Source organism: Hyperolius riggenbachi, chromosome 4, assembly GCF_040937935.1.
Source record: "Hyperolius riggenbachi isolate aHypRig1 chromosome 4, aHypRig1.pri, whole genome shotgun sequence".
Lineage (NCBI taxonomy): Eukaryota > Metazoa > Chordata > Amphibia > Anura > Hyperoliidae > Hyperolius > Hyperolius riggenbachi.
The window spans coordinates 331,564,396-331,578,459 of NC_090649.1; the positions used below are offsets into that span (position 1 = coordinate 331,564,396).

A 14,064-nucleotide genomic window follows, 5' to 3' on the forward strand; every position below is an offset into this window, starting at 1 on the left:
AAAGCTCTCCTTGTTAGTGTGTGTGCATGCGCAGTGGCTGCTCTCCATTCAGGCTCCAGCAGCCAAGCCCAATCAGTCCAATCAACTGTGCAGGCACACTGGTTGTGCTTTTTAGTTGATAAAAGTGGTAGAATTAGTGAACAGGTTGAAAAGCCCTGCTCTTGTCACACACACCACACACGTTCTGAGAAACTATATTTGTTTTCCTTGACTGCAGTGCTTTGGTTTAGGTCTTCTTTAAAGGGCAACTGATGTGAGAAGAATACGGTGGCTGCCATATTTGTTTCCTTTTAAACTATAACAATAATGTCAGAAACACCTGATCTGCATGTGCTTGTTCAGGGGCTGTGGTTAAAAGAATTAGAGGCAGAGGATCAGCATGATAGCCAGGCATTGCTTAAAAGGAAATAAATATGGCAGCCTCCATATCCCTCTTACTTCAATTCTCCTTTAATAGCTCACTTTTTTCACAGTAGTGGTCCTTTAAACAGTTGACAGTTGGAAAATGAAAGTTTAAAAAAGACAGTTAGAAAATGGCAGTTGAAAAACAGTTGAAATTTGGCAGTTAAAAAATGACAGTTGAAATCTGACAATTCAAAAATTATAGTTGAAAAATGGCAGTTGGAAAATGACAGTTGGAAAATGGCAGTTGGAAAATGGCAGTTGGAAAATGACAGTTGGAAAATGGCAGTTGGAAAATGGCCTGTCAACTGCCATTTTCCAACTGTAATTTTCCAACTGCCATTTTCCAACTTCCAACTGCCATTTTCCAACTGTCATTTGCCAACTGCCAAATTTCAACTGTTGTTTTTAACTGTCATTCTCCAACTGCCAAATGTTAACTGTCAATTTTCAACTGCCATTTTCCAACTGCCATTTTTCAACTGTCATTTTCCAACTGCCATTTTTCAACTGCCATTATCCAACCGCCATTTTCCAACTGTCAAATTTCAACTGCCATTTTTCAACTGCCAATTTCAAACTGCTGTTTTTAACTGTCATTTTCCAACTGCCATTTTTCAACCGTCATTTTTCAACTGGCATTTTAAAACTGTAATTTTTCAACTGCCAAATTTCAACTGTTGTTTTCAACTGTCATTTTCCAACTGTCATTTTTCAACTTCCATTTTTCAGCTATCCTTTTCCAACTGTTTCCTTCTTCCTTTTCTATTTTATTTATTTTGCAAACACAAGCCTTGATGTCCTGACTGTTGAATGTTGATTTGCTACCACATTTTATGTTTTGGGGCTAGATTTGCATCATGATTTGCACAATTTAAAACTGGCAATCGCTAAAAAGTCCATAACCAGATGTAACAGTCACAGGTGTCAGAGGCATAACTGTGAAGAGGGAGTGGAAGAAAAAGCCTATGTTGGCATTTTATCTTCCTATCTTGCTCCCAAGTCTAATGACCCATTTATTGGCTTCAACTTTCATAGTGGTTCTCTTTCCAGGCTAGCAGCACTTTTAGCCACCTTTGAAACTTGTCCACACATTCTCTACAGGAACTCATGTTCCTCCACGATGGTGATTCATCGTGGTGATTTATTGTTGCGGAGTTGTTTTTCAGATGAACATGCACTGTTTTTTCTCGATAAAGAGGTAGTTTGTTGCTTTGAAACGCTGGATTATATTAATTGCAGCATGAATTTACAGATCTTTCTGTACCAATTTTTTGGAGTGCCAACCACTTACTTTTGGAGTGCCAACTAGAGATGGCCTGAACGGTTCGCCCGCGAACGGTTCCAGGCGAACTTTAGGTGGTTTGCGTTCGCCGGCGAACTTTTGCGGAAGTTCGATTCGCTCCCATAATGCTCCATTAAGAACAACTTTGACCCTCTACATCACAGTCAGCAGGCACAATCAAACTGCACTCACTCCTAAAGCCCCACCCCCCTTATAAAAGGCAAGATTCTCCTGCCGTTTTACTCACTCGTCTGCCTACAGTAATTAGTTAAGGGACAGCTGCTGACAGACTCTGCTAGGAAAAGCTTAGTTAGGCTCTTGTAAGCTTGTTAGCTTGCTCCTGGCTGATTGTTATTCCTTATATTGCCCACCACCACAGCTCCCTTCTCCCCCGGAGGAGGAGGGTCTTGTCTTCCAGGGAATTGTAGGATTTCAAAAGCCAGCTCACATACCTTGGCCGGGAATTGAACCCAGGTCTTAGTGCTTGGTAGGCAGCTCTCTTCACCACTATACAACCACCAACACTACATGCTGAAGCCAGCCTAGCATGTACCATTATGATATATCCAAGAGAAAAATGAGCTTGCTTAGGGATTTGTAGGATTTCAAAAGCCAACTCACATGCATTGGCCAGGAATTGAACCCAGGCCTACCGTGTGGTAGGCTGCTATCCTAACCATTATACCACCAACACAACACACTACAATGCTACATGCTGAAGCCAGCCTAGCATGTACCATTATGATATATCCAAGAGAAAAATTAGCTTGCTTAGGGATTTGTAGTATTTCAAAAGCCAACTCACATACATTAGCCCAAACTATGGCACAGAGTGGCACACCTGACAGCCCTAATTCACACTTGCTGTTTACTTGCTTATAAGGCCTAATTAGACAGGCTAATCTCTCTAGACCTGGGCTTTGCACCTGTGGTACGGGTGTACTTTGCTGTTGGCCAGGTGGTACACACCAGACTTGCATGCCACTTTATTGCCCGCATGCCACTTGTCCTGGTCCTGTCCTGTCTCTGCGGCATACTTCAGACCTCAAATCAGTGGGGAAGAGACAGCTAGACGACCGATGCACAGTGATGGCGCAGATACAGAAAGTGACATCACTGCTCACTTCCTGTATTTGAAGTATACACGCCGTCACCGTGCACCGTTTGCCTGGCTGTCTCTTCACTGCGGCTAGCTTACCGATGATCTGAGGTGTGACTCACTGCCTAGCTCTCAGCTCTCTGGTGGTGGGGCCAGGCTACCTATAATTAAGTGGGGGGGGGGGGGGGGAGAGAACTTGTAAGGCTACCTATATTGGCAATCTACCTCCATTTTGCCAATACTGACAATCTGTAGGCTAGCAATCTAATTGTAGTCTTTTCCCCCACCAATGCCTCCTACTATTATCCCATATGCCCTTTTTTCTTAAAGTGTACCTGTAAGAAAAAAGTGCAAGCACACTGGTGGTACTTAAAAATTTTCAGGCGATAAAAGTGGTACAATTAGTGAAAAGGTTGAAAAGCCCTGGAATAGAGTACTTCCAGCTTTGAATGGTCAGTCCTTTGGATGAGCAGTTTACATGAGGTATAGACATTCGGTATTCAATTCCAAGTGTTCTCCTATGAGATAATGTAGCTTTGTCAAAATCTACCTCTGCAAAGGTAACTGTAAATTTAATTTCATTGTCATGGATCACTTTCACCAAAAATGTACAGTCCATATAATGATGATATAATATATAATATCTAGAGTGTCTAATATTTAAGTGTGTAGCAAATAGATAAAAACATAAGTGTGCTTTGACAGAGGTGCCTAGCTCTTCTACTGACCACATATGCTATTGCTCCGTTGTTATTGCCCGATGGGGCGGGATCAAACCTGCGAAACGCGTTGCATATTTGGAGTTCATAAATAAAATATATTGACTGTCTTTACTACAGTCGTTGTGTGTCTACTTGGAGGAGGTAAGTTCACCACTAACTCCTCTATTTACCAAGAATTTGGTTTTTAAGCTCATTTAGCTTCCTATTATCCTCTTGGCGACTCTATTCTCCTGCATAACATTACATCTATTTCCAGTCCTTGTGCCTCCCATAACAACAGAAGTGGGAACTTTATTAAGGGTTCAAGGTAAGTAGCTTGCTACAAAGCTCAATACATATATTTAGTGTTGTTCAACCTGTAAGACACAAGATATAATCCTACTTTCTCAGAATACTTGTGTCTTTAAAGGTGGGCACTAACGGTCCAATTTCTAGCAAAAAATTGTTCGAGCGATCAGAAATTCTGATCGGATTGGTTGTAAATAATCTCCATTGGTGGACACAATCGATTATGAATGAGTGAAAAAAATGTCGTCCGAATGAATTTTCGTCGAACCAAGATTTAGATTTTCTTGTTGGTTGTGATAGATAGGAAGCAAAGATTGGTTTGTTGATGGTGTAGTTAACGATGTATTACAATATTTCACTTCCGATCAGAATTTCTGATCGCTCGAACGATTTTTCGCTAGAAATTGGACAGTTAGTGGCCAGCTTAAGATTGTGTTCCCAAATGAGACTCTGGAAACAAAGAGAATAATGCATTGAATAACTAATAATAACAATTCCAACATTTGCATAGTACTTTTCTGTTGTTGGTCTCAAGTGCTTGTGAGGCAGCCACTAAGGATGTGCTAAGTAGGCAGTAGCAGTGTTATGGAGTCTTGCCCAAGGACTCCTTACTGGTTAGGTACTGGCTTACTGAATAGGAAGAAACAAGATTTGAATCCTGGTCTCCTATGTCAGAGGTAAAGACCTTAGCCAGTACACTATCCAGCCACTATTACCTTTCTAGGATTTACTTCACCTGAACAGCAGCATGCATTAGACACTAAATTAGACACGTATGTTTCCTAAAGGTGCCCATACATGGCACAATTTTTCATTTTTTTTCGATTAGATCATTTAGTTCGATTACTCCATTAGATCGAATATAAAGATTTTTCCAACATGTCTGATCTGATTTTTCGAAATAAAAAAGGGTTCCTTTCAACTTTCATTCGATTCGATCGTTTTGGTAAAAAAAACAAACGGGAAAATCGAACATTTTTATTATACCGTGTATGGGTACCACAAGTCTCCAGATCAGTATTGATATACAGATGTGTTGGAGTAACAACAATAAATCACAATACCATTAAAGAGACACTGAAGCGAAAAAAAAAAAATATGATATAATGAATTGGTTGTGTACTATGAATAATTACTAGAAGATTAGCAGCAAAGAAAATATTCTCAAATTTTTATTTTCAGGTATATAGTGTGTTTTCTAACATTGCATCATTATCTAATATAATTACACAACACTCTGCAATCAAAATGATTCTTTCAGAGCAGTCTGTGAACTAATGACCTCTCCTCTGGCAGATAAAAAGAAAACTGTTCACTTACAGTTGAGATAATAAAAGTCAGAAGACAGTACCTCTCCACGACTTTGAAAGTCGTAGAGATTAATGGCTTTTTTGCATAGAGATAACAACTGGAGTTTCTTAACTCTTCCTGTACTGGAAACAATTACACTGATGTATCTGATCTTAATGTTTTATTTCTTAGCAGTGCTACACATACAAATCATAATATCATATTTTTTTTTCGCTTCAGTGTCTCTTTAAAAACTGAAGCTTTTTCAATGGTAAAAACTGAATCCAGTTTTAGAGGAGGATGTCACCAACATAGGAAACTTCTTTCCTGACCCAGAGTTGCTTTTGTTAAATAATACACATTGAGATCTTCTTAGACGAAGAGGATGTAGTACGGCATATGGAACCCTTGCTGTGTTGCCTCAAGCAATGGTGTTTAGTTAGAAAACTTGGAAACTTTTATTTTTATGTTGCCCCTCCCCTATACAATACAACCAAAGGAACTTTGTCATCAGCAGGGCCGGTGCTTCCATAGAGGTATAGGGGGCAATTGCCCCAGGTCCCCAGAGCTTCTAGGGGCCCCCAAGGTGTCTCTTCCCAAGCCCCCTCAAGTTATGGCGACCCATGGGTACGAGGCTAATTTGCACTACCTGCTGCCAGGGTTAATACACAGCCAAAATCCGAGGCATAGAGTGTGGTGCTGCCTCCTGTGTTCTGCCTGGATTAGGTAAGACTCCGCCATATGTACACTCTGCATTTGTGGGCGAAAGAAGGAAGAAAATAATAAACAATCCCAACAATGCTTTTGAGGGGACAGAAAATGGACACTTGATGATATTGTGTGACGGGTGGGATAGGATGGGGCTTGGCAGCCAGCTTTGGGGCCCTGGGGGTGGATTTGCTGGGGAAGGGTATCAGAAGCTAAGCTGCGACCCAGGAGTACGTCCTGGGTTGCAGCTTAGTTTCCGCCTGGAGGAAGCTAGGGAGGCGAAGATCGGCCTGGCGATATTTTCAGGAGGGGACACCAGAGTGAAGGAGGGACTAGCAGCGGCAATAGAGAGACACAGAGGCATGTCATTGTGCACATCACATGCCTCTGGGTCCTATTAATTTTAATACATCCGCCTCGGGTACTCTTTAGAGGACATCCAAGGTAAATAAACTGATGAGAAAAACAGCTGTATCAATCCTCCTCCTCCTAAAAATGATATACCACAGTTATACCACAGATATACCACAGTTTTATTTTATATAACATTTTAGTTTGTAAGTTTTTACTGTTTCATTGTCTCTGCTCAAAAACACCTTCATTGAGGTATGCTAGAGCTCAAATCTATGAATTATTGACCCTTTTATCTCACCCTTGCTCCAGGAAGCCATTTACTGACAAGAAATAATTTTATGGCTGTAATTACTTATCAGTGAGGGTTACACTATAGTTCATCCAGGTCCGACCCAGATAGAATCTGTCACTTGCATGCCCGAGGTTTAACTCTTTCAGGCAGAGAAAGAAAAAAAGGAACACAGCCTAGTTATTTGTGTGCTTGGCACTATACATGCACATGTCTATCTCATCATGTCACATGTCACCTCAGTTGTCCTTTAACCTCTTGCTGACCGCGTCACGCCGACGGGCGTGGCCGCGGCGGCAGCCCCAGGACCGCCTAACGCTGATTGGCGTAAAGTCCTGGGGCTCTGTTTTTCAGGTGATCGCGCGCATCTCCTGCTTGGGGGGGCGGAGCTCCACCCCGCCTTCAGTCTCCCGAGCGGCAATAGCGGCGTGATCGTCGTCTATTTATATGGTGCAGCGCTGCGATCAGCAGCAACGCTGCACTGGGGACAGCCGTGTGACACAGCTGTCCCCCTGGGGGACAAGAGAGCGATCAGCTCTCATAGGGTGAAGCCTTTGAGAGCTGATCGCCATGATTGGCTGGCTGGGGGGAAGGAGGGAAGGAGGGGGGGGGGGGGAAGGAGGGAGGGAGGTAGCGAAGGGATTTAAAGGAACATTTTTTTTTTTTATTTAAAGGATACCCCAACTGAAATGTGACATAATGAGATAGACATGTGTATGTACAGTGCCTAGCACACAGATAACTATGCTGTGTTCCTTTTTTTATTTTTCTGCCTGAAAGAGACAGGACAGGAAGACAGGAAGTGACTACAGTGTGACCCTCACTTGCTCTCGGAAGCCATTTTCTGCTAGGAAAGTGTGTTATAGTTGGAATTTCTTATCAGTGAGGGTCACACTGTAGTCACTTCCTGTCTGAGTCAGGACTGAGTCAGCCACTTACATACCTGATATTTAACTCTTTCAGGCAGAGAAAGAAAAAAAGGAACACAGCATAGTTATTTGTGTGCTAGGCACTGTACATACACATGTCTATCTCATTATGTCACATTTCAGTTGGAGTATCCTTTAAACACACGAACAACAATATTTATTTTAAAAAAAATAAACATGGGGGAGCGATCAGACCCCACCAACAGAGAGCTCTGTTGGTGGGGAGAGAAGGGGGGGGGGAATCACTTGTGTGCTATGTTGTGCGGCCCTGCAGTTTGGCCTTAAAGCTGCAGTGGCCTTTTTTACTAAAAAATGTCCTGTTCACTAGGGGGGTTTAGCCCTGCAGTCCTCAAGAGGTTAAGTAGTTCTTGGTCAATTTGAGACTACTGGGATACACAAAACAAAAAAAGTAGTGTTTTCTTATCGTCCCTCTTATTACTTACTCTTAAAATGTCGGACATTAGTGATCCTCTTCCAGGACCAAGTTCCACCAAGTTAAGAGATTTTGGCTTTCCTCCAGATATCCATTCACTAATGCACCATATGCCAATTAGCTATATCAAAAAAAAAAAATATTATCATTAGAATAGCAAAAATTAAAACAGCACTAAAATCATGAACTAAAGAAACCAATAAAGCTATAAGATACTGGCAGGTAATAACATCTAATGATAAGTCTGTAGTGTTCCAAAAATCAAATTGTCAGATAATTGCCCCACAAGCAGTTTAGCACATTTATGTATCCTCTACTGTTAATACTCATATCAACCCCCAACAACAATCGAGAGAGCAATGTCTCCTGGTCTTTAAGGCAGCCATAAATCAGGCGACTTTTTGTTGCTGATCGACCATCCGATTTGATTATTATAATTTAATCCGGTGAAAATCGGTGCCGCCAAGTGTATGCCCAACTGACGATGCAACCAATTTCGGAACGAATTTGGTTGCATAAGGCAATTGCACATGTTGCAAGATGCGGGCCGACTTGCTCGATTGGGTACTCGGCGGTAATGGTGTACAATTTCAGGACGATCGACAAACGCAACGAAACCTCCGGCACTGTCCCCCGTTAATGTTAAATGTCCCCCAGGTGCCAAGTGCAAGTTATACATTACCTGTCCGTGGCCTCCCCTTGTCTGTGCGCACTCCACTTCCCATACACGCGCACCCCACGTGGTTACCTAGTAAGGGTGCGCGTATGATGTCAGACGTCACACATGCGCCCCCCCAAATTGGTCCTACACTACACTAAACATATATAGGCATATGGCTATGGTAGGGAATAGATTGCGAGCCCCTCTGAGGGACAGTTAAGTGACAAGCCTATACTCTGTACAGCGCTGCGTAAGATGACAGCGCTATATAAACATTAAAATTCATAATTTTTCGACATTGAATTTAATCTGCCATTTTCATGCCCATATAGTCATCCAATCCACATCCTTCTACAGTATGACACTACCTTCCTGCATGTTGAGAATTCTGCATGACTTTGTATTATCTGCAAAAATAGCAACATTACTGTAAACAGAAAGTTTCAGTATTTCCTAATCAAATTGTTGTTTTTGATACAATTTTCAGCAATGGATAGCTGGACATCTGTGTACAGTAAAACCTCCCATTATCCCGGCCCCCTTCCCAGCTATGCAGAGCAGGGAGCAGCGGAACGACTTATCAGAGATCCGGGTGACATACTCTTCTCTGCTTCTTATAGCCGCCAGCTGTGCTGTTGCATGCTCTGTAGGTTCCTGATGCATGTCACCTGTCAAGCATCGGGTCTCATGGCACACAACGGGAGCCTATAGACTAGGATGCAGCAGAACAGTTGGCGACTGTAAGAAGCAGAGAAGAGGATGGTAGCCAATTCTCTGGTAAGTCACTCCACTGCTCTCTGCTCTACATAGCTGGGGAGAAGACAGAGAGGCACACGCCCCAATGGTACACAGGTAATCTGGTTGCTTAAACGTGCCGGTTGTCTGAATGCCGGATAACTAGGAATTTACTGTATTTACTCTGTTGTCTTATTTTACAAAAAAATGTTTTGTACCACTCAACCCTTAAAATAACATACTTGTAACACTAACTCCTAATCATCGATTTTTTTTTGTTACAGTTCCCCAGTGTATTATAAAGTCTGGTAACATACAAGAGAAAGACTGCAATAAGGCTGGATTTTATGGATTTCATATAAATTGTATTGCATTAAAAGTGTAGGAATACAAATACCTCTCCAAATATCTGGCTTATTTCAGGGGATGTAACAAAATCTCCATGTTCTCCCAGCATATCCTGATGCATATAATAACCCTAGTTTCAAAACATAATAGAAAAAACAGATATGAAATTAGGTAACATAAATGCTCCAAGTATAAAGTTAAATGCAAATTTACTGAAAAAGGAACTTTACTGAATAAAGCTTAAAGAGGAACTGTAACGACAAAACGGCCCCTGGGGGGTACTCACCTCGGGTGGGGGAAGCCTCCGGATCCTAATGAGGCTTCCCACGCCGTCCTGCGTCCCTCGGAGGTCTCGCTGTAGCCCTACGTACAGCCGTGACGCAATATTTACCTTCCTGGCTCGTGCGCAGGCGCTCTGATGCCTCTCGGCGCCGAAGTAGGCGAAAATACCCGATCGCCGTCGGGTCTGCTCTACTGCGCAGGCGCAAGTTTCCGGCGCCTGCGCAGTAGAGCGGACTCGACGGAGATCGGGTATTTCCGTCTATTTCCGTGCCGAAAGTCGCCACAGCGCCCCCGCTGGAGCCAGCAAAGGTAAATATTGAACTGACAGTCGGCACAGTCGCCGGCTGTTCGGAGGGCTGCGGCGAGACCCCCGTGGGACAGAGGACGGCGTGGGAAGCCTCATTAGGATCCGGAGGCTTCCCCCACCCGAGGTGAGTACCCCCCAGGGGAGGTTTTTGTTGTTACAGAGTCTCTTTAATGAATAAAGTCTGAAGTGAAAAAAATATATATACCTAAGGAAAGGGAAGGCTCTGGGTCCTATGGAGTCTTCTCGTTCCTCTCCTGGTTCCCTCGCTCCAGCGCTGGCTACGGTTAGCAGTCTTCGACTTATGGGTAGAAGTCTACTCTCTGCAGCTGCAGGAAACTTCAGAGGTCTTCGGGAGCCTGAGTGCCCCCGAAAACGGGCGCTTCCGTACTGCGAGCGTGCAAAAAAGCGTGCTAGCGAATGCCCAGTACAAAGTGGCCTGACTTCCGAAGGCTCATGTGGCAGGAGTTTTGAATGGGAGGAGGAACAGGGAAGGCTCTTTACGCAGGGGTCCCCAACCCTTTTGGACCAGAGTACTGCTTTGATGCAAAACATTTTTTCGAAGGCCTGGCAGACTGGGATGGGGAGAAATCAAGCGCATAAAACGTATAAAACACGATAAAGTGCTGCGTCTGTGTCCTATGGGGAATAAAAAATGAGAAATGCAGCAAAAAGCCGGCAAGATATCGCAAGAAGCACGCTTGAAAAAAGCTGCCAAGACATCGCAAGAAGCCCGTTAACTGGCCCTAAGCGCCGTACACATGCATGACTACACTAGGCCTGTGTACAGGCATGTGTATGGCAACCCACAAGCGATCAGCCTGGTGAATCTACTCACCCCCAGCGACACCGATTCCATTGTTCGTGTTGCTCCCTAGACTGCCACGTGATGTCATGCATGCACATAGCAACACAGCGCGTCGTCAGCTACACTGCTGACATGAGTCTGTGCAAACCGGCCCTGCAATGTCGCCCTAGGGGATCAGTTTCTGATCCCCGATGGGCTACATCAGTTGCTAGTTTGCAAACAGAAAGGTAACAAAAGTACAATAGGCAGGAGGAAAAAAGATAAAGAAGAAATAAAAAAAAATTATATAAAAAAAAAATTCCACTGCAGAAAACAATAAACAGGAACCCCCCTACCGCCTTTTGTACCCAAGGTAGTCAATAATCTCCCTCAGCAAATACAATCAGCATTAAAAAAACAAAGAAAATATTGCACAAGGTAATTGCATACGTACCCAGCTTGATGTAATAAAAACCGTTTTCCAGGCTCTCCCCAGTGCTCCCGAGTAGGCTCAGTCACAAATAGTGGCCAGATGCTCTTCATTGGGAAGGCACAAATTAATCCTCCCACGGTTCCCAACACTGCCTCTGACTGGGCATTTTGTAGAGGGGACAGCACTGGAGGCTCTGAAAATGCACCCATAGTCGCAGCCAATGGAGGGGCCAATGGAGGGGGCCCGCCCTCCACGCACACAAACGAGAAGCTCTGCAGCTGATGGGAGGGGGCAGGACTGGAGGCATCCAGTTTGTGCAATCGCTGTGCTCGCCGAGTGATATGAGTTACAGCATAAATTAATTATAGATAATTGGTATAACGTGCATTTCTTTCTTAATAGAAGATAATTTTTATTGATTGCAAAAAATTCATAGTAAAAAATACATTTAAAAACAAGGGAAAGTTTGCAGGGCTTAGTTACACCGCATAACTGGATGACCCAAATTATCATTCACGCTTTTCACATACACTCCATACACACAGCCTAGGCAATAGAGTCACTGGATTGGGTGGTACCACCTTAATTATGGAATCAAATTTAATACTGTCCTCCTTATTTCTATGTATTATTGGCCACTTTGTCCTTAGCATTTAGTTCGTTTCTTCCCATATATCTTGCAAATTTTAAACACGCATATGATATGCACCTAAGCGTTAATCTTTGCTGTTAGTGTCTTGATGTTAGTAATGGATTAAGAAATGCAAGCGATAGCATAAGTAATAAGGTAAAGGGTAGATCTCACCACCATCCTTGGTCAGTCTATGTAGCGGCTGCTCCGGTTTTGCTTACGTCACACATAGTGACTTTTAGTTCATATACGTTGCTGCGCAGTTAAGTAGCTGTACGCTTTAGTTGTGTTGCGTGGTCCTCTCACCAGCTGGCGTCCCAGCCCGCTTCTCACAGGATCTCCCCGTCTTAGCCTCCCTTAGCGGCTCTCATACCAGCAGTTTTTTTGGGCAGCAGTCTGGAATTGCGTGCGAGCGGTTGGATCAGCGTTCTCGTCCAGACGCGTTTAAGCCCCGCCCACCTACATGTTTCACGCCGTGGGCGTTTCCTCAGAGTGTAAAACACTCCCCCTTGTCTGGCTCACTTATACAGAGGTCAGGCACCTCCTCCATAGGTACGTCAGTGCTTTTACCATGTCCAATTAGATGTCACTTTATTCAAATAAAGGAGGAGGTAATACAAGTGGCCTCCCCCCCCAGGTTTAACATACTTCCAAGGGGGTCCCATGATTTAATCTGCTCTATCGATAGAGTTCCAAATGAACTCGAGGATCAGTGACCCGATATTTTGGCCGTTAACACATTCCCCACACGTAGATGGCACACAAGACACCTAACTATATGCACTCATCCGCAGGTATGCACGCAAGTCCAGTTCTCTGTTAAGGCCATGTGGATACAGTGTATTAAGTTTATATATCCACATGGCCTCCCTGCAATACAGCAGGTCATCATAGTTGCCTCTTCTGCTCGATATATTTAGCCTATAGATCCCTTTCACTTTTGTACCCGTGAGGTCGCTCCCATGGAACTCAGCATAATGCACTACAAGGAAACTTTTCTCCTCATCAACTTCTTCAATCAACCTAAAATGCTCAAAAACTCTATCTTTCATCATCCTTTTTGTCTTAACGATATATTTCAGGCCACAAGGGCTTTCAATCATGTACACTACCCTTGTGGTCTGACAGTTTATACATGACCTAATATCATATTGTTTAGTTCCTGTGCTATTGCTTAAGTGCTTGTTATCTGCTCGATCTATGTATGGGCATAATTTACATTTCGCACACCAATAGGTGCCATTAGGGACATGTCTATCTAGCCATGTGGAACTGTCCCTTATATATTCACTGTGAACCAATTTATCTCACAGATTTTGTGCTCTTTTGGCGGTCATTAATGGTCGTGGACCTACAATGTTTAGTATTTCTGGTGACGCTGTCAATATTCCCCAATTTTTTTCTAAGATTTCTCGGAAGTATTCCCAATGGGCTACATATTTGCTAATTAATCTTAGGTAATTGTCACCTTTTTCTTGTTTCTCAATTTTATTCTCCTGCAGTAAGCTCTGTCTATTTACATTCCAGGCCTTTTTTAAGGCTTTTCGTAGAGTTCGATGGGAGTAACCTCTTTTTCGAAACCTACAGTACATTTCTCTAGCTTCTTGACGAAAGGTGTCATCTGTGGAGCAGTTACAGCGTAAGCTTATAAATTGCCCGTAGGGTATCCCCTTTATGAGCGATGGAGGATGATGGCTGGATGCGTGTAATAGGCTATTGCTAGCAGTGGGCTTTCGATAAGTAGAGGTAACAAGTCTCTCCTCTCTAACCTCTAATTTTAGGTCCAGAAGGTTCAGGAAATATTGGCTTACTGTGTAAGTCCGCCTTATCTTTTATTCATATTGAGTCTTTCCATAAACTCGGTGAGCTCCTCTTCTGTTCCAGTCTAGACCAGGACCACGTCGTCTATGTAACGAAGCCAGAGGGCCGCGTGTACCGGGTAGCCAATATCTCCATACACCACCTGGTGCTCCCAGAGTCCCAAGTGGACACAGGCATAAGCTGGTGCACACGCCGCCGCCATCGACGTGCCCCTGATCTGCCTGTAGAACACTTCATCAAAGGAGAAGCAATTAAAATTCAAA

The 14,064-nt window shown here is 43.4% G+C and overlaps 1 protein-coding gene across 1 annotated transcript in view; it reads right to left on the reverse strand.

Moving 5' to 3' along the window:
* Window positions 1-14,064, reverse strand: part of NDUFAF7 (NADH:ubiquinone oxidoreductase complex assembly factor 7) — a 62,471-nt gene that overhangs the window by 37,601 nt on the left and 10,806 nt on the right. The window contains exons 3-4 of the mRNA XM_068231819.1: window positions 9,593-9,673; window positions 7,810-7,920 (exon numbers count right to left, since the gene is read on the reverse strand). Coding sequence (XP_068087920.1) covers window positions 7,810-7,920; window positions 9,593-9,673 — 192 coding nt within the window. The remainder of the gene's footprint in view (window positions 1-7,809; window positions 7,921-9,592; window positions 9,674-14,064) is intronic.